Source organism: Phyllobates terribilis, unplaced genomic scaffold (genome assembly GCF_046119375.1).
Source record: "Phyllobates terribilis strain yellow unplaced genomic scaffold, ASM4611937v1 Scaffold_1__5_contigs__length_1240528914, whole genome shotgun sequence".
In the NCBI taxonomy this organism is placed as follows: Eukaryota; Metazoa; Chordata; class Amphibia; order Anura; family Dendrobatidae; genus Phyllobates; species Phyllobates terribilis.
The window spans coordinates 1,071,519,791-1,071,544,208 of record NW_027362761.1 but is presented as its reverse complement, the minus strand read 5'-3'; the positions used below and the strand labels follow the sequence as shown (position 1 = coordinate 1,071,544,208).

General features: G+C 41.4%; 1 protein-coding gene across 3 annotated transcripts in view; it reads right to left on the bottom strand.

Annotated features, from left to right (window-relative positions):
• Nucleotides 1-24,418, bottom strand: part of LNX1 (ligand of numb-protein X 1) — a 314,205-nt gene that overhangs the window by 29,604 nt on the left and 260,183 nt on the right. For all 3 annotated transcript variants that reach the window (XM_073645490.1, XM_073645491.1, XM_073645492.1), the window contains 2 exons: nucleotides 13,803-13,980; nucleotides 6,955-7,189 (listed from right to left, as the gene is read on the bottom strand). In XM_073645490.1, the coding sequence (XP_073501591.1) occupies nucleotides 6,955-7,189; nucleotides 13,803-13,980 (413 nt within the window). The remainder of the gene's footprint in view (nucleotides 1-6,954; nucleotides 7,190-13,802; nucleotides 13,981-24,418) is intronic.

Here is a 24,418-nt window from a genome sequence, read left to right as displayed (position 1 = left end):
TGCTAATTTTGTCTTCACTAGAAGTAACATTTGTTTAGTAATTATGCAGCAAGTAAAATTATCACCCTTGCTATGTTAATGAGCCATCAAAACCAAAGATTACATGTTAAATTTTGGCGAGAGATTTGTACAGCTGAAGACGAATAAAAATGAATCTACAAAGTCAGGGAGGTTGAGGGGTTGTTAGTGTTACCAAACCTTTCAAATGTTTCTATAAGTATGTCCATACATTTCATATTCCCAGAGGAATACTGCATTGCCTATAAGTGTCTCCTTATGACTTGGCACTCTCCACAAGGAGAAAGGTTCCTTTTCAGACCCCAGTTAGAGGCCTCTCACCTAGCCAAATTAGATCTCATGCTTTGCACTGAGGAGGGGCAAAACCCCGAAACATATACAGTATCTGCAAATAAAGTTTGTGGTTTGGCTTATTATCTTAAGTCATGTGGAAAGGTTCATTAAAAGGTCAAAATTGACTTTAAAGATTGCTACATCCAGTAGGTGGTGCCAGAGATACAGGTTTCTCCAGCTTAAAAAAAATCACAGATTCAGTAATTTTTTTCTACAGACAGTACAGTTCAATCCTTTCAAGGACCTTAAATATAATCGGCCTACAGAAATCTGCAATCTGCCACCAATCCAATAAGGATCATTAATGTGGACCCTAACATAACTGTTCTTGCCAGTGCATCTCCCTGTAAACAGGGTACAAGTTCATGTGACAATTAGATGATTGTATTATGTTCCCTCTATGGCCTACTCATAATGGTGGCTGTTGGGTTTTGTCCAAACTACTATAAAACCTCAGTAATATCGTGTAACAATATCAATATCACTTTGATGGAAGTAATCGGGAGTAGAACTTTTCATAGGTCTTTGACAAATAAACATTTGCTATTATGGAAGAAGGCTGCATGGACAGACACAAGTAATATAAGCTGTAATGACATGAACGAAGAGGGTATAACCCTGGTTATAACGAGTATGAAAGTGAAACAGGGCCATTTCCTTCCACAAACATGTAAGGAGGACTGATGGAGGTCAGTGGGGGGATCTTCTGCTCCCCACTGCTATGAACATGAGAAGAGTGAAAGCTGTAACAATATTGGTCTCCAGCATCATCTCTACCATTCCCCTTCAATCATCTTTAACGTGTCAATAAACACTTTCTTGGATGATGGGATGTGGACTTGTTTCTTGTGTTGTTTTGCCAGTGACACAGTCTGGATACAACATCCAAACTAAAGAATATGGTTGATTCTGCTACTATTTCTCCATATATATAATTTATCCTCACAATGTAGAAATTACTTTTCATCCTTTGTTTTGTTGATTTTTCACTTTCTCCATATTAACATTTGTTGGTCTAAATTTTGGAGCTCCACATTTAACTGTCCATGTTATAGTAAAATGTACCACTTTGTAACACTAGTGAGTGTTACTGCGCCCATACCTTACCTCTTATCTTCACTAGAAGACCCCTTACTACCTATGGAAGTGACTTGTAATTAGGTGGATAGTGGGTGGCCCTACCTCCACAGGAAGGGAAATGGTCACGGTTATATGAGGTGCCCAAGGATCGCTTCTCTGGCTTTCCGTTGAATGTCCATTATTGCGCAGGCACTGAAAAGCTCCATTGCTTACACACAGACAGGCTGCAGAATCTCCTGTATCTGGGCAAGAAGTGGCCCTGTTCACAACCTGTGGAGAATGGTGCAAAGCCAAGAAAGTGGCCATGTGGGTATATCACATGACTGCCGCCATTTTACTTTCTATGGACGCAGAGACCACTTCTGCCCATGAGCATGACATCTAAGCAATAGACAATGGCGGCTCTTGGATCCATAGCCACTTCTGGGCTCTTCTTGGCTTCATCATAGCATCTAAGTCCAGCGCAGGCACAAATACGAGAGATTCTACAGCCAGTCTATGTGCACAAGTTGGACCAGTTTAGAACCTGCGCCATAAGAGAGGAAACGAAGGAAAGACAGAAAAGTGATCATGTTGGTAATGTTATTTTACTTTGTATGTGGGGGGTCACCAATGTCCAATGTTTCCATATCATATCTATGGCCAGTAGAGACCCTTCCTGTGAACTGCTAGGGTAAAGAACAACTCACCATAACTTATTAGTAAATATTGCGATAATGTAGGCAATCCCTTTAAAGGTTTTAGTTACCGTATACCAAAAAAATATTTATTAACAAAATATTATGCAATATTCCAATATGCTTTCTCTATTAATTCCTCATGGTATTAATTCCTCATTTTATCTCAAAAAGTAGCATTGTTTATTTCCAGTGGATAGAAAATCTGTCCATGGTCATGAGATGTACAATCAAGTGCTACAAAGCTTACTACATTATAATTGTCACATAATCAGGACAGATATAAAGTGTAATACCCCTTTAAATCTACATAAAATGTTGAGTAAGTACACATTGTGGTGGTTGCCCATGGAAACAGACAACAGTTTAATTCTACTTAGCTGTCGGACACATCAGAAAAAGCTTTGTACTGTGTTAGCTAAACTCTCACAAAGTTTCCTATTAACGTAAACTTTCAGAATGGTGGATTTACCTACGGATGTGATTGCTGTAGAATATGTGGCGTAACTGAATACATACAAAATATGCAAATTGCCTCTTCAGAGAGGAAGAGGACTAGAACGCTAAGACAAATCAGAATCTCAATTTGCAGACACAGTGTTTCAGGGTATTGCCCCTCATCAGTGCAAAGTATGAGATCTGATTTGGCTAGGTGAGAGGCTCTGGACTGAGGTCTAAGGGGTAAGGTTTCCCTTGTGGAGAGTGACATTCCGGCCCTGGCATACTAATGTAAGGCGGCTTATTCGCCGTGCAATGCTCCTCTGGGAAATTAAACAAGCAAATTGCCTCTTCAGAAAGGAAGAGGACTAGAACTCTATAGCTCCACCTGTTGGAAGCAGCGATCCTACAAGTCACTATTGACCTTTTAACGAGCCTTGCAATATTAATTAGGATAAAAGCCAAATCAGAATCTCTATTTGTAGACACAGTGTTTCAGGGTATTGACCCTCGTCAGTGCAAAGTATGAGATTTGATTTGGCTAGGTGAGAGGCTCTGGTCTGAAGTCTAAGGGGTAACATCCTATACTAATTTCCCTTGTGATATCTTGTCCAATTGTTTTACAAATGTTCTTCGCACAGTAGGCTTGTAATTCATATACTTTCAAGAACAACATTAACAAATAATGCGCAAGTCACATTCGGAGCCATAGATGGACAAATCACAAAGGGCAGATTTATGATTGATATGTTGGAAATATTGTACTTTTAAAACGATAACAATACAAAAAGGCGTCAAGCGGTTTTACTCCCAACCCAGTCAATCCACATAGTCACTGCGTGGTTTTACAATACACTTGAGTGGGATCTGATTTACAAACACACAGCTGCTTCCTGAGCAAAAAAAAAATATACAGTGAGAGAAATAAAAAGCAAAGGTCCTAAGAACACAGCAAGTTCTTTACTGGAATCCTCCTGGAACATCTGGGCTCCGTCAGGCAATTACTAGAAAACCCTTTCTGTGCTGGATGCATGGGGCCTTCATTGATAGACCAGGTTCTGTTTGAGCATTAGGTGTCATACAATGAACTTTCAGAGCGTGGCATGAAGTATTGGAGGAAAAAAAGCTGTATCCACATAATTAACAATGACATCACCTAAATATGATGACATCACTCATGCCATACAGACTCTATAAACACTAAGAAATACTCATTTGTTTCGCGATTTAGTAATATCTCTAGAGCGCATTCCCTCTAGCCATCTGTCAAATGCCTCTAACCCAGCCAACCAATAACCTGCTCTGCACTGACAAGGGGCAAGAACCCCCAAACAGCTGACTGCAGATGGAGGTCCCTTTTTTTCACAGTAGACTCTGGTTTGATTGAAAAGCCTAAGTCATGGAGTAAAGCTTCTTAAAGAAGCACTCCTCCCATCAAAGCTTTTATCCTCTTAATATATTGCAGTCATTATATTATATAAACCTGTGAACTTACAATTGCTCATTGTGCCTTTCTACCCAGATAATTCTTCTCTTTTCCATTAGGTCTATGACATCACAAGATTAAAAACTGACTAGCCGAATCCTTCTCTATGTAGAATCAGGTACTCTATTTAGAACTACAATTCTACATCACTGCAAACTCCCTAGCAGCCCAAATCCAACTCCTCTTCAACTCCTGACCCAGCTGCTCCCACCCCCCCCTTGCTTTATCTCTCTTCCTTGTTTCCTCTTGTAAGTGCGGTAGGATTGTAGTTCTAATGATGACTCATACAGGGAAAAGAGACTTCATGTTTCTACATAGAGCTTAGAAGTATTCAGCTAGTCTGTTTTTAATATCATAGACCTTATGGATATGAGAAGAATTAGCTGGGTAGGAAGGCAAAATGAGCAATTGTAAGTACACAGTGTTATATAATAGGATGACTGCAATATATTAAGAGGATGAAAACTTAGGAGTGATTCTTTAAAGTGGTTCTCTGCTCTAAAAATATTGATGGCCTATCCCTATACTAGGGGTTTCTAGGATATCATATCAGTGGGGCCCAACACTTGGCACCTCCACCGATCAGCTCTGGGTACAGCTAGGTACTATGGCACAGCTCCTATTCAATATGTTTACATCTGGCCACCTCCAGTGTTTAGAACCACTGACCAATGGAGCCACCAGGTGTTGGACCTCCACCAGTCTGATATTGATGACCTACAGTGCCTTGTGAAAGTATTTGGCCCCCTTGAACTTTTCTACCTTTTGCCACATTTCTGGCTTCAAACATAAAGATATAAAATTCTAATTTTTTGGGGAAGAATCAACAACAAGTGGGACACAATCGTGAAGAGGAACGAAATTTATTGGATATTTTCAACTTTTTAAAAAAATTAAAAATTGAAAAGTGGGGCGTGCAATATTATTCGGCCCCTTTACTTTCAGTGCAGCAAACTCACTCCAGAAGTTCAGGGAGGATCTCTGAATGATCCAATGTTGTCCTAAATGACTGGTAATGATAAATAGAATCCACCTGTGTGTAATCAAGTCTCCGTATAAATGCACCTGCTCTGTGATAGTCTCAGGGTTCTGTTTCAAGTGCAGAGAGCATCATGAAGACCAAGGAACACACCAGGCAGGTCCGAGATACTGTTGCGGCGAAGTTTAAAGCCGGATTTGGATACAAAAAGATTTCCCAAGTTTTAAACATCTCAAGGAGCACTGTGCAAGCGATCATATTGAAATGGAAGGAGTATCAGACCACTGAAAATCTACCAAGACCCGGCTGTCCCTCTAAACTTTCATCTCCAACAAGGAGAAGACTGATCAGAGATGCAGACAAAAGGCCCATGATCACTCTGGATGAACTGTAGAGATCTACAGCTGAGGTGGGAGAGTCTGTCCATAGGACAACAATCAGTCGTACACTGCACAAATCTGGCCTTTATGGAAGAGTGGCAAGAAGAAAGCCATTTCTCAAAGATATCCATAAAAAGTCTCGTTTGAAGTTTGCCACAAGCCACCTGGGAGACACACCAAACATGTGGAATAAGGTGCGCTGGTCAGATGAAACCAAAATCAAACTTTTTGGCCTCAGTGCAAAACGATATGTTTGGCATAAAAGCAACACAGCTCATCACCCTCAAAGCACCATCCCCACTGTGAAACATGGTGGTGGCAGCATCATGGTTTGGGCCTGCTTTTCTTCAGCAGGGACAGGGAAGATGGTTAAAATTGATGGGAAGATGGACGGAGCCAAATACAGGACTATTCTGTAAGAAAACCTGTTGGAGTCTGCAAAAGACCTGAGACTGGGACGGAGATTTATCTTCCAATAAGACAATAATCACAAACATAAAGCAAAATCTACTATGGAATGGTTCAAAAATAAACGTATCCAGGTGTTAGAAAGGCCAAGTCAAAGTCCAGACCTGAATCCAATCGAGAATCTGTGGAAAGAGCTGAAAACTGCTGTTCACAAACTCCCTCCATCCAACCTGAATGAGGTTGAGATGTTTTGCAAGGAAGAATGGGCAAGAATTTCAGCCTTTCGATGTGCAAAACTGATAGAGACATACCCCAAGCGACTTGCAGCTGTAATCGCAGCAAAAGGTGGCGCTGCAAAGTATTAACTCAAGGGGGCCGAATAATATTGCACGCCCCACTTTTCAGTTTTTAATTTTTTTTAAAAAGTTTAAAATATCCAATAAATTTCGTTCCACTTCACGATTGTGTCCCACTTGTTGTTGATTCTTCCCAAAAAAATTAAAATTTTATATCTTTGTGTTTGAAGCCAGAAATGTGGCAAAAGGTAGAAAAGTTCAAGGGGGCCAAATACTTTTGCAAGGCACTGTATCCTAGTCCTGGGTAAACCCTTTAAACTAAAGTTTAAAGTATGCGTCAGCCATTATCAGCAATGTCGAAGTGTGCATCAGCCATTATCAGCTCCATCATAGCATCTGTCACAATCTATTGTTTCTAGATTATTGATCCGTGTTCTAAAAGTCTTTCAAGGAGCCAGTATATTCTGTGTGATCCATGTACAGGAAGTATATTTAACCACAATAATAACACTCTATTGGCAGGTTATCAACTAAGATTTTTTTTTTTTGCTGCAGGCATATTTAGATCAATTGATGACTGCACAGCCACAGAGGAATGGCAACGGAATATGAGTAAGGGCTCGCAAATGAGAACATTGTTTCATCATCGCCGGTGCTTCCTGCGCAATGTCTTCGCTACAGCCCTACACACATCCAATTAGAAAAAGAAAACACACAGTTATGCAAAGATTGAAAGCCGAATCTGGCATTAATTAGGAAACATCACCATAGTGAATAATAAACCCAGAGGAGGGAGCAGCCCTAGAATCACAAATCTTTCCACCCACTCTCTAGTAAGAGATGAGAAGTCACAGCTCACCGAGGCAGCTTCAGCCACATGACCCAGACTGGTGACCATTCTCGGTTTTCAATGCCATCCTGGACTGGCTCCATGAGCAGGGAGGTACTGCTGATGTCTTCCTCTGGCTCATATTCTTTCGTTTCCAGGGCTCTCAGAACCACACAAGAGGAGGAAGCGTTTTTTAGTAGTGACACGGCTTCGCTGCGGCTGACTCCTGTTAGGTCTACACCATTGACATTCAGTAAAATGTCACCTGTGTAACAAAGAAACAGAATATGTCTGAGCAGAAACAACACTAAATGGAATAAATCATTAAACACTGACACGTTATTTAAAAGATTAACCATTGTTTTAATTTTGTAAAATAGTCAAACAAACATTTTTGTTACTGTATATATGGTACCTTATTTGAGAAATCCTCTTCTTTCTTTCACTGGAATGATCGTTTCTTCTCATAATTCTTAATTCACGGGTAAATTGTGTATTTGGTAAATACAGATCTTCCCATTACTGAGTTAGGAGATTGGAGCTTATAAAGTTTTATGGAAAACAGTAACTGTCATTTCAGGAGAACTTGCAGAAGAATGTGTGTGTTTGCCCCTAGATCGTTCTTCCTACTCCCTCTCCTCCTCTCTCCATAGAATTTTAAAGACAATCTTACTATTTAACCTTTGGACGTGTATTGAGCTGTAGTGTGCATTGCTGCAAAAGGGGGAAAAAAAAACTAAAAACTTCTTTAAGTCTTCTTCCTTAACGAGTGTGAACGAGCTGAGTGTGACCAGAGCGTAAGTGCAAACGGAATTAAGTGTGTGACTTGTTTTTCAGTGACTTTGGATTCAGGGAGTTTTGAAGGGAGGAATTTGGACTGAATTGCTGTCTGTATTTTAGTAATTCTTTACATTTCTTTTTACCTAGCATTTCTGTCTAGTGCAATCCCCATTAGGAAATGAGCTCCATTATTGGCAATGCTATCCAGTGTACATCTTGCCACATGTATGCAATCCTTGAACAGCCGGTCGAGGTTGCATACTGCTGCGTGAGATGTGTGCACATTGTGCGTTTGGAAGCCCAGGTACTGGATCTAAATGAGCAGCTGGCAACACTGAGATCCATTGACAATATGGAAAGGAGTCTGCTGCTCACTGAGCAGCTGCTCACTGGGGTAGATGTGGGGGAGGGTGGTAGTAGGGAGCTGCAGGAAAGTGAGGCAGCTAGCTGGGTGACAGTTAGAAGGGGGGTAGAGGAGAGGGAAGAGTGCCAGGGAGGCTAGTCCTGATCTGGCACACCCCAATAAGTTTGCAAAGTTGGCAGATGAGGGGGGTGTCGGTACAGGGGTAGCACTGCTGCAGCAAGGCATGTCCCCTGAAAGCCGGAGGAGTATCAGCTCCAGTAAGGGGTAAAATAGGAGAGCAGGGCAGGCCAGGTAGGTGCTGGTAATGGGGGACTCAATTATTAGGGGAACAGATAGGGCAATCTGTCACAAAGACAGGGATCGTCGAACAGTGTGCTGCCTACCCGGCGCTCGAGTCCGGCACATTGCTGATCGGGTTGACAGCTTACTGGGAGGGGCTGGTGAGGACCCAGCGGTCATGGTGCACATTGGCACAAATGACAAAGTTAGAGGTAGGTGGAAGGTCCTTAAAGATGATTTCAGGGAATTAGGCTGCAAGCTTAAAGCAAGGACCTCCAAGGTGGTATTCTCAGAAATACTACCTGTACCACGTGCCACGCCAGAGAGGCAACGGGAGATTAGAGAGATAAATAAGTGGCTCAAGAACTGGTGTGGGAAGGAGGGGTTTGGGTTCCTGGAGAACTGGGCCAACTTCTCAGTTGGCTACAGACTCTACGCTAGGGACCAGCTGCACCTCAATGGGGAGGGTGCAGCTGTGCTAGGGGAGAAAATGGCTAGAAGGTTGGAGGAGTGTTTAAACTAGGGATTGGGGGGGAGGGTATTAATTTTATAGGTGGGGAAGATAGTGCAGATAGTGACCTGGTCACAAATAAAGAAATTGGGGGTGAGGTTAGAACAGTCAATAAAGTAAGAAGGAATAGAGGTACAGAGAGATACATAAAATGCATGTACACTAATGCCAGAAGCCTCACCAACAAAATGGAGGAATTAGATTTAATTTTGTTGGAAAATAATTATGACATGGTGGGGATATCTGAGACATGGCTGGACGAGAGCCATGACTGGGCAGTTAATTTACAGGGCTATAGTCTGTTCAGAAATGACCGAACAAACAAGCGAGGGGGGGGTGTGTGGTTATATGTAAAATCATCCTTAAAACCCATCTTGCGGGAGAATATATGTGAATCTAATGAAAATGTAGAGTCCCTGTGGGTGGAGATAAGGGGAGGGGGAAAAAATAATAAATTACTGATAGGAGTTTGTTATAAGTCTCCAAAAATAATGGAAGCAGCGGAGAATATCTTCGTAAAGCAAATGGATGAAGGAGCGACTCAAGGAGAAGTCATTATTATGGGGGACTTCAACTACCCTGAAATACATTGGGGGACAGAAACCTGTAGTTCAAGCAAAGGTAATAGGTTTTTGACAACTCTGAGAGACAATTACCTTTCACAACTGGTTCAGGACCCAACAAGAAGGGGGGCACAGCTAGACCTAATATTAACCAACAGGCCAGACCGCATATCAAATATACGAGTTGGAGGTCACTTGGGTAATAGTGATCACAAAATAATAAGTTTTCATGTAACCTTTAATAAGATGTGTAGTAGAGGGGTTACAAGGACACTAAACTTCAGGAAGGCAAATTTCCAACGGTTGAGAGATGATCTTAGTGCAATAAACTGGGACGATATCCTGAGACATAAAGCTACACAAAGCAAATGGGAGACATTTATTAGCATCCTGAATAGGACCTGTGCACAATATATACCCTATGGGAATAAACATGCTAGAAATAGGAGGAAACCACTATGGCTAAATAGAGCTGTAAGGGTGCAATAAGTGACAAAAAGAAAGCATTCAGAGAACTAAAGCAATTAGGTAGTGATGAGGCATTAAATAAATCTAGAAAATTAAATAAATTCAGTAAAAAACAAATCAAGGCAGCAAAGATTGAGGCACAGAGAATCATTGCCAGAGAAAGTAAAAATAATCCCAAAATATTCTTTAACTACATAAATAGTAAAAAACTAAATAATGATAGTGTTGGCCCTCTTAAAAATAGTCTGGGTGAAATTATGGATGAGGATGAGGATGAGGAAAAAGCCAATATGCTAAATGATTTTTTTTCAAATCATCATCATCATATGGGCAGTCCAGAATTGTTTAAAAGCATAGAAATCTTAGTGTATGTAAACGTTTGACTTTTCAGTAAGTAATAAAGATGCCTTAAAACATTCTCTCTCTCATTATTCTGGCATTTGGCAAATATTAAAAATTATGGTAATCCTAACTGGCCTAAAACGGGAAAGGTTTATTCTGATTTCATGTCAGATATTGAGAAAAACATGCATATGTGTCTTTTTATATAGTGTACGTAAACTTCTGGTTTCAACTGTATATATATTTCTACACACACACATGCATTCTTCCCGGACATGTAGGTGTTGGAACGTGTGACCTTGCGCTGTGACAGCAGGACGCCAGCTTTGTGCAGCATGTCAACATTCCACTATGACCACAAACAAAACATCCTCCCCCATTCATTCCAGGAGCAGCACACGAGGAGAAAGCTGCATCAAAGTAGTTACTGCTGAGTCTCTGTGACCCTTCCAGTAACAGAAAAAAATCATGTCACTTGTGTGATGATACATCTTGTTTGACAGAGTTTACAGGAAAGTGGGAGACTGCACTCAGCAATGGGCCTGTCGTGGGAAATGTGGAATGTGCACACAACTTAGATAAGTGACTCAGGACCCCTCACACATACTTTCACCCTGCAATGTTCTGCTCACTGATGGAAGCCAGCAGCCACTAAGCCAGAAGAGTTTGACAATGATTCTAATTGAAACAGAAATGTCGAAAAGAAAGCTAGTAAATGAGGAGAACTCAGGAAAGACAATCTTTTCATCGCTTTTATTTCTCTGCGTTCATATATCTCTACACTATAAAATTCTACCAACAGATCGAAATATGGTCAGACACTTAAAAGGGAATGTGTCAGCAGAAAATGAGGCATTGTTTGAATTAAGTTTTTATATTAGATGCATTAAGGATTTTTGGGGATGTGTTTTGCAGTTTTCCATGTCAACATCTACGGTAGTGGTTCTCAACCTGAGCTACAAGTACGTGTTATAAGGGTGCTTTGCAAAGGGTTAAAAGGAACCTGTCATGTCCCCAAATGCTATTAAACTTGCAGATATGGGGTTAATCTAAAGGTTAATACTGTTCTAAAGCCGTGTGGCCACCGCACTGAGAGCCCCTGAAAGCCCGGGTACTGGGTGGAAATTACATTTATTCCTCCCTGCAGCCTCTGGGTAAGGCTGGGGTCACACGAGTGTATGTTCCCTCCTCTGAGGGAATTGGGCCGATTATGCTAATGACACATGACTCAAATTCTGATCCCAGTGTGAGCCGAGTGTCATCTTACTGTGATCCGTCTCTCGTGCGGAGAAGAAGGAGAACTTAATTTCTCCATCTTCTCCATTGTCTGAGTCCGCGGATGTCGGACAACACTCGGATGTCATCCGGGTGCAGTCTGATGTTTCACATCCACCCATAGACTTGTATGGGTGTGCGTTATCCAAATTGCACAACCACTCACAACATGCTGCGATCTGAACTGCCCCATAATATAACATTGGGCCGAGAGCTATCCAATATAACATCAGATAGCACTTGTCCGAGTTATACGCTCGTGTGAGCGAACCCTAACAGTCATAGAGGCAGAGCCGGCACAGCTTCAGTCACCGCTCAGTACATATACATGTACTGTACTGTGCCGGGGGCGACTGTAACCGCACCCCCGACACTGACTGACAGCCGGCTCAGCACTGATGTGTAGTTACAGCCGTTGCTCATTATGTACTGAGCGGTGACTGAAAGCCCGAAGCTGCCGGGAGGAATAATGTCAATTTCCTCCCAGTAGCCAGGCATTCAGTGCAGTAGCCAGGCATTGAGTGCGGCAGCCGCACGGCTTTAGAATGCTATTAACTTAAGGATTAACCCCATATCTGCAGGTTAATAGCATTTGGGAACATAACAGGTTTCTTTTAAGCTCTGATCAGATCTGCATTGGAGCCTCCATCGCAGATTCGACTAAATATATTAGACAATCCAGTATACGTCTGGAAATAAGATGGACACCAAGAATGAAATCCAACCTACCTCATTAGAGTTAAATTTAAAGGAACTTCAGCTGACATCAATGTATGTGTAGCCCTATTATAACGCATTGCTTTTTTCTCTTTATTTTTCTTATTCAGTTGGAACCACTTATTATTAGGGGGTACGTGGCTGGAAAAGGTTGAGAAATTCAGATTTATGGTGTATTTAAAAATAATTCTGAAATCTTGCGTTTTTCAGTCTTCAGTCCATCTCTGTTCTGTAGTGATCACTTTTCAGTAGTCTACTCTTTATCATTACAGACAGGATTATAATAAATGGCATTATCTATATATAGATAACACATGATAGGTAATGGTCACCTTCTCCCACTGCTGGCACCATCATGCTTTCTAGCAGTCATGATTTTGCTTGGCTAATCCCATGATCCAGACCACAAAAGGGCGAAAAGTGAGGGTTTTGGGGCATTTGAGTGTGTTCGCCGGTGTGGGGCTTACACATTTGCACTTTTGCACACTGTTCATGTCTATGGTTCATGTAGCTGCTGTAAAGCATCTCTCTAAATGCTGTGAACAACATCACAGGCAAATTGGCTGCTCCCGCAATCATTGTTCAGAAAATAGAAATAAAATTTATCATCTCAAAAACAAACCAGATTAGAAACAGGAAAATGTTTATCAGTCTCCAATTTTGATTTGTAAAATCAAAAATACTAGATAGATGACAGCTGTTAGATTAGTGTGGCTCCCACCGCTTGGATGTCCACCAGTGGCCAAGATGGTGGATTTTTTTCCCTTTTTCCCTGTTTCTTCTCCATCTGCAATACTGCAGCCAGGAGGAATTAAATGGAGCAGCTGGTTCTGTATGCCATAGAGATAGTCAAGCACAGCTCTGCGCTCGGCTATCTTCCACAATCCCCAAAGTATATAGTGTGGCAGGGAGCATGCATGAACAGCTCCTCCTGGCTGCTGTTTTTCTAGACAGAATGACGGCTGAAGAAGTAGAAACTGCCATGGTCTGGCTGCCCTGGAGGCTGTACGCCAAACCAGAGCATTGCTAATATATTTGTTCAACTCTAGAAGACATCTTTAAAGGGGTTGTCTGGCCTTAGGGTGCAAGTCTGCAGTCACTCTATGTGATTGCAGACTTGTGAATCTTCATAGCGCCTGCATGGTGTGCATTCTCCGATGCCGGAGCTGGGAGCTAGGGGCATGTGACCACAAATATGTGATATGAATACATGCGGTCATGTGCCGACTAGACGTGCATGACCCTGCTCAATGCAAGTGTATTGAGCGACGCTGGACACGTCTAGTCGGAATGTGGCCAGAAGTATGCAAATTGCTTACTTGCAGTCACATAACCGCCTGCTCCCGGTGTAGGCACCAGAGAATCCTCACAGCATGCAGTATTAGCGATGTGAGGATTCACAAATCTGTAGTCACATAGAGTGATGCAGACTTGTACCCTAAGACCGGACAACCCCTGTAAGTCTATAATGATACTTTGTCTATTTGTCGATTTAGAATGCAGTCACAATCTATATTTCATAATAACCTGGGCACAACATTTTCTACATAAAAACATATGGCTTGACAAAGAAGATTACCTGTTTTAATTCTCCCATCTCTCCCAATGACTCCGTTGGGGTCTACACTTGTGACAAAAATAGGCAGGTCCCACTCCCAGTTCGATGCTCCGCCTGCCACTGTCATGCCCAGTGACTCTGAATGGTCCTTAACAATGTTCACAACCTTCTCCACGCACAGTACTGTCCGATTAGCATTCTGGTAACAAAATGATGAAGATATAATAATGAGATCTATAGTATAGGTGCATAAATATTATGGAATTGTTAATGAATGATGATACAAATGTTTATGTCTACCATCAAGTCAACACTAGTTGTGAAGTAAAATTACTAATAAAATCAATATAAACTGTGAGACAATTGTGATGACTAAGGAAAATATACTGAATTCATGTAAAATCAGTTCATATTGAGTGATTGTCTATATTACTGCTGTATTGCACAGAAATACAATAGGAACTGTTATAAAAATATGGCCTGAAAAGTAAGTAAATGTCCAAACAAAACAACCTTACATAATCTGTATAGCACCAGATAGTGCCATTAAGACCGACTTGTGAGAAAATCCCTATAATTATGTGGTAGACCAGTATGGGTTATTTTATTGATTGTTGGCTTCAAATAATCTACCACAAACCAATAAACCAATACACACAAGCTTTCCCACTACTATATACAGCACTACACAATATAGTCTTTAGAAAAATTTGGGTTAAAATTATGTTCTGAGTCCAATTATGTAAAAATACAAGTTAGACATTTTACAGAAAATATTGACCCTGAAGGGTAAGTCCATCCATGTTAAACAAGGATGTATAAAGCTGAATCCAGGGCTTAGAAGCGGTGACAAAGTATGAGAAAGAGAAAGTGCCAAAAAGTAATACAAGTATGAAGCACCAAAAAGCAAAAGGGATCCGTCAACAGGTTTTTGCTACCTTATCTGAGAGCAGCATAATGTAGAGTAAAAAACCCTGAATCCAGCGATGTATCACTTAGTTTATTAGGTGCAGCAGTTGTGATACAATCTGAGCTTTTAGATGAAGCATGTAGCAGAGCTGAGAAAGTTTCCCCCGTCCACACCACAGCTCTCTGTGTACATTGTGTGTTGAAAGTAAGCGGCTAATCAGTGCTGGGGGTGTGGTTGGACCAGGATGTATGGGGGCAGCTAGTCCAGCAGTGATAATCTCCTTCTGATAAAACACTCACTGTATTGAAACAACAGCATACATAGACTTGGAAATCTGTTACAGCCATATTTTATTCACAACAGAACATAGAACACAGATCATAATGGAAAGTTATACATTTTTTTCATTTCATTTGAAAAAAATGTAGTCATTTAGAAATTGATGGCAGCAACACATCTCAAAAAAGTTGGGTCAGGGTTAACAAAATACTGGAAAAGTAAGTGGCACTAATGAAAACAGCTGGAGGGTCAATTTTCAACTAATTTACATGACTGTGTAACTTAAGAGCATGTTAGAGAGGCAGAGTCTCACAGAAGCAAAGATAGTTAGAGGTTCATCAATCTGTGAACAACTGCATCTAGAAATTGCGGAACATTTTCAGGAAAATGTTAATTAACATAAAATCGCAAAGAGTTAAAATATCCCACCATCTACAGTACATAATATCATCAAAAGATTAATAAATTCTGGAGAAATCACTGTGCACAAGGCACACAGTTGACGGTCAATATTAGATGCTCATATTCCTCAGGCCTCACTGCATGGGCTCAGGAATACTTCCAGAAATCATTGTCTGTTATCACAATTTACTGTGCAATCCACAAATGCAAGTGAGAGCTCCATGATGGAAAGAAGAAGCCAAATATCAACACATTCCAGAAATGCTGCCATCTTATCTGGGCGAAAGCTCATTTAAAATGGAAAACTGCTCTGTGGTCAGATGAATCAAAATGTGAAATTCTTGGGTTCACAGGACATTGTATCCTGTGGACTGAAGAGGAGAGGAACCATCCAGCTTATTATCGGCACACAATTCTTGCATCCCTGATGGTATTGGGTTGCATTAGTGCCTATGGCATAGGCAACTTACACATCTTAGGCACTATCAGGGTTGGAAAATATATAGAGATTTTAGAACAACATATGCTCCCATCCAGACAATGTCTATTTCAGGGAGGCCTTGTATATTTCAGCAAGACAACTCTAAACCACATACTGCATCCATCACAGCAGCATGGCGTCACAGAAGGAAAGTTCGGGTGATGAACCGGCCGCCTGCAAACCTTTCACCAATAGAAAACGTTTGGTGCATTATGAAATGGTCAATCCGATACACAAGCCCCAGGACTGAGCAGCAGCGGGACAAGAATGGGACAACATTCCTCTCCTAAACCTCCAGCAATTGTCTCCTCAATTTTAAGACATTTACAGTAGAGTAGATGCTACACAATGACCATGGTCCTGTCCCAACCTTTTTGAGATGTGTTGCTGCCATCAATTTCTAAATTAGTTAATTTTCTTCAAATGAAATGGAAAAATGTCCAACGTTCACCTTCTGATCTGTGTCTTATGTTCTGTTCAGAAGAAAATACGGCTATAAGAGATTTCCAAATCATTGCATTCTTGTTTTCTTTATATGTTACTCAGTGTCCCAACGTTTTTTGGAATTGGGGTTGTACAGTCATATATACGTGTTCCTATAAGATACATAGCTACTTTACTCCAATAACCTTTAGCACATCTTTAAATACATGAGAGGTTTAAAAAAATACAAATCACCACAAGTGACACATCATCCTCAATATAAACCTTTGCAGGCATTATTATCAGTTTGCATTTTGGCTGTGTCTACATTGCAGCTTAGCTGTCCTTCCAAAATGACCCATTCAGGCCATGACACGCAACGCGATACAGCCTGTGCCTACATTTCCATGTTTACTGCAAGAGAAATGTTTATACCATAGAATCCCAAATTGGAAGGAGTAACACGTGTCTCGCACACAGGCCACAGCTGCATGTGCACAGAAAGCCGATCGAGCCACTCCCTACAGCTGCCGAGCTGACACGTGAGAGTCATTGAACATAGTACAGCGCCGGACTTCATCTCTCTCACTTATTCCATTCAGCAAATCACAAGGATCCAAAACTGAAAAGTCTTTACTGATAGATGCTGCTGACCTACTTCTGTCATACCCCATGTAATGAGCTTTTAGCAATGCATTACTGTCTGAATACGGTCATTATCGGAGCTCATTTCTGCCTTTTTTTCCTCTATAGTCTCTCATTAAACATTAAGATCTTCTTCAGTGTTTTATTCTCTGTTTAAATCAAATTACTGTGACCATCCAAGATGTAGAAATCTATGACCCAAGTCTTGAAGGAACATTCCCCTTCTCAGCTCTTGTAACAAATTACCTGGACCACGATGATAGTACTTTATTGCGAAGCCTTTGTGGCACAAGCTGCATAATTGAAGCAACCAAGTAAGCATGTTCAGTTATTTTGGGATATCCCATTAATTGTAATATGGAGCGGCCTAACATGTGGATCCACTTCATTAAATAAGAGAGTAAGATCCAGCTCACCCACGTTAAAGTAGCCAGAGAATTCTCAGCTCGTAAGAAAAACCACTACTGCTCAGTGGTAGCAATAGGAAAAGGTAGCGATATCCAGATGATTTTTGGATTCAAAATTTCAAAAAAATGTTCATTAGTGGAATTGAATTATAACAGAAGATTCCAAGTGCTATAGGAATAAATAAATGTGAGAGTTTTTCCTACATGTTTCACACTGAATCCCAGTCCTTACTCATTGAACACCATAAGTAATGACTGAGATTCAGTCTGAAATATGTAGGAAAAGCTCTCACATTTATTTTTTTCTTTAGTACTAGGAATGTTAAATTTTTATTCAATTCCAACTAATAACATATTTTTTTTTAAATTTTATCCAAAAAACGTCTGGATATTTCTACCTGGTCCATTTTCTTGTTGGAAAAGGAGTCTGGAAATGACCCCACTCCAGGGAATGTATCCATGCAATATGCCATAAGAGCCCTGTACTGGAGACAGGGGTAGGCATACGATTGTTGCAGTCTGCGCAGTCGCACAAGGTCCAAGAGGTGAGGGGGTCAGCTTCCATCTCAAAAACAGGTGGAATTGTGCATGATAATGAGATATTGGATTGCCTATATATTGTTCTTGCACAGTGGTCCTCTCCTGTCTGTGTCCACTTCTGACTGGAGCATTAGGACTAGTGAATTTAGGACTCTACCTGCATAGAGGTCTCCTTGCATCCCTCTTGTTCTCAACTGGTTACAAAGTAGAACATCATTATTGACTTTCCTACATTAATTGTAATAAAATGCTCAGAATCCCTCATTGTATGATTGACTGGTAAATTTTAGATAGTCGTTGCCTTTTACAGCTTCTGTAATCACCTGTGGACTGCATCCAGCAGAGCTCTCTATCTCTATAACAGGGAACATAATGCCTTGTGGATGCCTCGGAGCATGCAGCACGTCGGTTAATGGGTTGGCCACTTGTTAGTGCCGCTTTTCTCACAGATTTCTGAGTTCTAGTGTCTTGTAAATAGTTGCTCATGGGGGGGGGGGGGGTGCATGTGAGCAGACCTGTCCATCAACCTCCTTCAATTGAAAAGTGCTGCTCCTGGTAAAGCTGCGTATAAAAATGAGCAAATCTCAATCTAATTTATTTTAATGCAAATTGAATGAGCCCCTAATGCAAATTAAAAAAAAGGGTTAATATGATGCTCTGAGGTTTCTCGACCCCAAAACATGAAGGAAGGATGGAACGGGAAGAGGTTAAAAAACAATAAAAAGTCATTCTCACTTAGCCCTTCACTGTGACCGCTGCCGCAGCTCCCCACCGGTCATCTGCTGGCTTCCTGGGCCCCCACTCCTGTCTCCTCTTCACTCTTCATCTGCGTTTCTGGTGACATCAAATCCTTGATGCGCATTATGGCATCATGAGGTCATGCATCCCAATGCGGTCACTTGGGGTGCACACTTTATGACATCTGAACACAGATTTAGCCAGCACTGGAAGCGTTGGCAATGAGTAAAAAGGGGACCAGAGCCAGAGCCGATTGGGTACCTAGTAATACTGCGGAGGACTGGTGGGGAGGTGCAAAAGCAGGTGAGTGGCAAGGTGAGTATGATTTTTTTTAAATTATGTTTTAACCCCTTCCTGCCCAAATTAATCCATCAAAATGGTATCTGGCTGGCCTCCATTTTGCTCTATTTCAGCAAATCGAATTCACAAAAATTTAGATTAGTTAGAATCTGGAAATTTTGAGAAATTGTAAACTAATTTGATTTATTTACAGTAGAATTGATTTTCTGGTCCTTACTGTTTTGCTGTTGGAGGAGACTGGTTTGGTCACTTGTTCTATTTGTGGACAGAAGAGCTGAGCAGTCCGGCAAAGCTTGTACTAACAGGAGGAGAACTTCTAATATTTATATGTTAGCAGGTGCTATTTGTTAAAATAGAGATAAGGTGAACTATGCTTTTAAACTAGCATCCAACCAGAGATGCAGCATTTCATTAGGGCAGTAGAGTCATACCTGAGGGTCCCACAGCCCATTACCTAAATACAGTACAGACCAAAAGTTTGGACACACCTTCTCATTTAAAGATTTTTCTGTATTTTCATAACTATGACAATTGTACATTCACACTGAAGGCATTAAAACTATGAATTAACACATGTGGAATTATATACTTAACAAAAAAATGTGAAACAACTGAAAATATGTCTTATATTCTAGGTTCTTCAAAGTAGCCACCTTTTGCTTTGATGACTGCTTTGCACACTCTTGGCATTCTCTTGATGAGCTTCAAAAGGTAGTCACCGGAAATAGTCTTCCAACAATCTTGAAGGAGTTCCCAGAGATGCTTAGCATTTGTTGGCCCTTTTGCCTTCACTCTGCGGTCCAGCTCACCACAAACCATCTCGATTGGGTTCAGGTCTGGTGACTGTGGAGGCCAGGTCATCTGGCGTAGCACCCCATCACTCTCCTTCTTGGTCAAATAGCCCTTACACAGCTTGGAGGTGTGTTTGGGGTCATTGTCCTGTTGAAAAATAAATGATGGTCCAACTAAACGCAAACCGGATGGAATAGCATGCCGCTGCAAGATGCTGTGGTAGCCATGCTGGTACAGTATGCCTTCAATTTTGAATAAATCCCCAACAGTGTCACCAGCAAAGCACCCCCACACCATCTCACCTCCTCCTCCATGCTTCACGGTGGGAACCAGGCATGTAGAGTCCATCCGTTCACCTTTTCTGCGTCGCACAAAGACACGGTGGTTGGAACCAAAGATCTCAAATTTGGACTCATTAGACCAAAGCACAGATTTCCACTGGTCTAATGTCCATTCCTTGTGTTCTTTAGCCCAAACAAGTCTCTTCTGCTTGTTGCTTGTCCTTAGCAGTGGTTTCCTAGGAGCTATTTTACCATGAAGGCCTGCTAAACAAAGTCTCCTCTTAACAGTTGTTGAAGAGATGTGTCTGCTGCTAGAACTCTGTGAGGCATTGACCTGGCCTCTAATCTGAGCTGCTGTTAACCTGCGATTTCTGAGGCTGGTGACTCGGATAAACTTATCCTCAGAAGCAGAGGTGACTCTTGGTCTTCCTTTCCTGGGGCGGTCCTCATGTCAGCCAGTTCCAACTGCACTTGGGGACACTTTCAAAGTTTGCCCAATTTTTCGGACTGACTGACCTTCATTTCTTAAAGTAATGATGGCGACTCGTTTTTCTTTACTTAGCTGCTTTTTTCTTGCCATAATACAAATTCTAACAGTCTATTCAGTAGGACTATCAGCTGTGTATCCACCAGACTTCTGCACAACACAACTGATGGTCCCAACCCCATTTATAAGGCAAGAAATCCCACTTATTAAACCTGACAGGGCACACCTGTGAAGTGAAAACCATTTCCGGTGACTACCTCTTGAAGCTCATCAAGAGAATGCCAAGAGTGTGCAAAGCAGTCATCAAAGCAAAAGGTGGCTACTTTGAAGAACCTAGAATATAAGACATATTTTCGTTGTTTCACACTTGTTTGTTAAGTATATAATTCCACATGTGTTAATTCATAGTTTTGATGCCTTCAGTGAGAATGTACAATTTTCATAGTCATGAAAATACAAAAAAATCTTTAAATGAGAAGGTGTGTCCAAACTTTTGGTCTGTACTGTACGTCACCGGTGAAAGTCTCTGCTGGCCCTTGTACTCAAGGGTCATGTGGCTGCATCCTCCAATAGCTGTAAGCTGCGGTGATTTTTGCTTTTTTCTATAGTGGTATCATGTGTCGAGGTGACCACTGGGAGAAAATGCCGCATGACGTGATACTACTAATTCATTTTTTTTTTTATAGCAAAAAATAACAAAATAAAAAATCCATTTTGTGGATGGTACAGAGTCCAAAAAATTCTTATTCTGAGCCTGCACTATACCTTCTAATGTTTATATCAGTGACTATCGTTCTATGAATTTGATCTAATTTACTATACAATGGACAAATCATCCAACTTCACGCATATTTTACTGATTTTGCGACATGCAGATATACAAAATGATGGACTGCGGGTATGAAAGAAGGACATGGAAGCATTCCCCCCATGAGACTCTGCCGTCTAAACGTTCGGTACAAGCTGATTCTAGCTGTAAGTGAATCTTAAGTGTTGCTTCTGTTTCTACCATAACATGTGTGAAGAAGTTTACATGTTCTAAGTTTAGAAACTCTCCGACAGTGACCATGGGACTGAGCCACAACAAAGTCAAACATGAAATCCAGATCTTTTTATGTGAATGGTAAAACAAAACAGTTCCTCTGAACAGCTAAATATAATCTTTGCCATTTTTTTCAGAGAGGAGTTAATATGTGGACAATCTGTGGTGTGCCTTATGTTACCAGGCTCAGATTAGTGATGAGCGAGTATGTTCTGTTAACCCTTTCGGCGAGCATGCTCGGGTGCTCGCCGAGTATCTTCAGCGTGCTCGGGTGTTATGTTGTAGTCACTCCGTGCTCATGATTTGTGACTGTTTGACAGCTATTTGACAGTATTAAACATGTGAGGAATGCCTAAGAAAAAGGCATTCCTCACATGTATTAAAGCTGTCAAACAGTCGCAAATCATGAGCAGGGAGAGACTAAAACATAACACCTGAGCACGCTGAAGATACTCGGAAAACACCTGAGCATGCTCGTAAATCTCGAGTAACGAGCTTGCTCACTCATCACTAGCTCAGATCAGAAAAACAGCTTTCTTTTGAAAACATTGCCCCACCTGTCTGTAGGTTGTGTGTGGTAATTTCAGCTCAACTACAATTTCATAAAGCAGAGCAGCAATACCACACACAACCTATGGACCAGCATTTCACTGTGTTTAAGAGCAAGTGATAATTAGTGGTTGTAACACGTTACTGTTCTGTAGGATAAAATAAACTTTGCTACTACGAGGAAGTATCCTACAGAAAAGGAATCAAGTGCTGGAATCTGCAACACGGGTAACCTGAAATATTGCAGTATTTGCAAAGGAAAATTGCTGAAAAATGTAAAAAAAATAAATGACGCGTGTAATATCACCTATTTGTGCAGGTATACCTAGATGTAAACCTGTGTATTTATTTATGATGCAATATGATAGTCCGTTTACATGCAGGTCTGCAAGCAACCATAGATCTTTACTTCTCAAGTAGTTTTCCCTATCTGCCTAAGAACCAGATACAGCCATTTCCTTGTGCCCAATTAGCTCCTTCCATCCTGGGCTGGCTCAAACAGTTGACCCCGTCTGTAGCTAACCCACTGTTGCAGAACACAAACCAGATAAAACAGCATTTAAAACATGGCAATGTATTATATAACCAAGAAATCTTTAAGGGGGTATGGGCCGTTTCTCCACTCCTTTTCACTTGTAGGGCTTATTTGGCTTTACCAACGTGTGCATGTATATTTTTATTAGGTGTTTTTTTCCACCACTTTAATATAGGCAACCTATCATAGGACATCAGTATCAGATCTTCGGGGGACTATTACCTGGCATTTCCACCAATCAGCTGTTTACATCACAGGGAAAGTCGAGATGTACACAGCAGTGGCATACCGCCAATGGCGTCAGACCATGTGGCTGCAATGGGGCCCGTCAGTCAGGGGAGTCCGGTGCCAGCGCTGGCACCGATCCCCCCACATCATAATTTCAACAGTTTTGGCATCCTACATGCCGATACATTTGAAAACATTGATGGGAGATGGAGCGTCCACTTACGTTCCCTCACCCATCATTCCCCTTCTACGTCTGAGCGCTGTGACGTCTCAGCTCAGAGGGCGCGATGACGTCGCTACAGCGCTCCATCAGTGCTGAGCAGTGCAGAGGGTCAGAAGACGCGCTGCAGAGATCGGAGCAGCGGGGAACGGGGAGAGGTGAGTATTTGATTACTTTTTTCTGCATGGGGCATTATATGATGCCCATCATACTCTATGGAACAATATATGGGGCCTATTATACTGTATGGAGGAATATATGGGGCCTATTATACTGTATGGATGTATGGAGCAATATATGGGGCCCATTTGACTGTATGGAGCAATATAGGGGGCACAAAATTCTGTATGGAGTAATATTTGGGGCCCATTGTATTGTATAGAGCAATATATGGGGCCCATTATACTGAATGGAGCAATATATGGGGCCCATTATACTGTATGGAGCACTATGTGGTGCCAATAATACTGTATGGACCACTATGTGGGGCCCATAATACTGTATGGAGCATTATGTAGGCCTATTATACTGTATGGAGGACTATATGGGGCCCATAATACTGTATGGAGGACTATGTGGTGCCCATAATACTATATGGAGAACTATATGGTGCCTATGTTTTGCCCATAATTATGTATGGAGGACTATGAGGTACTTTATAATACTGCATGGAGGACTATGTGGTGCCCTTAATACTGTATGAAGCACTATGTGGGCCCATCATACTGTATGGAGGACTATGTGGTGCCCATTATACTGTATGGAGCATTATGTGGGCCCATTATACTGTATGGAGGACTATGTGGGGCCCATTATATTGTATGGAGGACTATGTGGTGGCCATAATACTGTATGTAGGACTATGTGGGACCCATTATTCTGTATGGAGAACTATGTGGTGCCCATAACACTGTATGGAGGACTATGTGGGGCCCATTATACAGTATGGAGGACTATGTGGGCCCATTATACTGTATGGAGAACAATGTGAGGCCCATTATACTGTATGGAGCATTATGTGGGCCCATTATACTGTATGGAGGACTATGTGGTGGCCATACTACTGTATGTAGGAAGATGTGGTACCTATAATACTGTATGGAGGACTATGTGATGCCCATAATACTGTATATAGCACTATGTGGGCCCATTATACTGTATGGAAGACAATGTGGGGCCATTGTATTGTATAGAGCAATATATGGCGCCCATTATACTGAGTGGAGCAATATATGGGGCCCATTATACTGTATGGAGCACTATGTGGTCCCAATAATACTGTATGGACCACTATGTGGGGCCCATAATACTGTATGGAGCATTATGTGGGCCCATTATACTGTATGGAGGACTATATGTGGCCCATAATACTGTATGG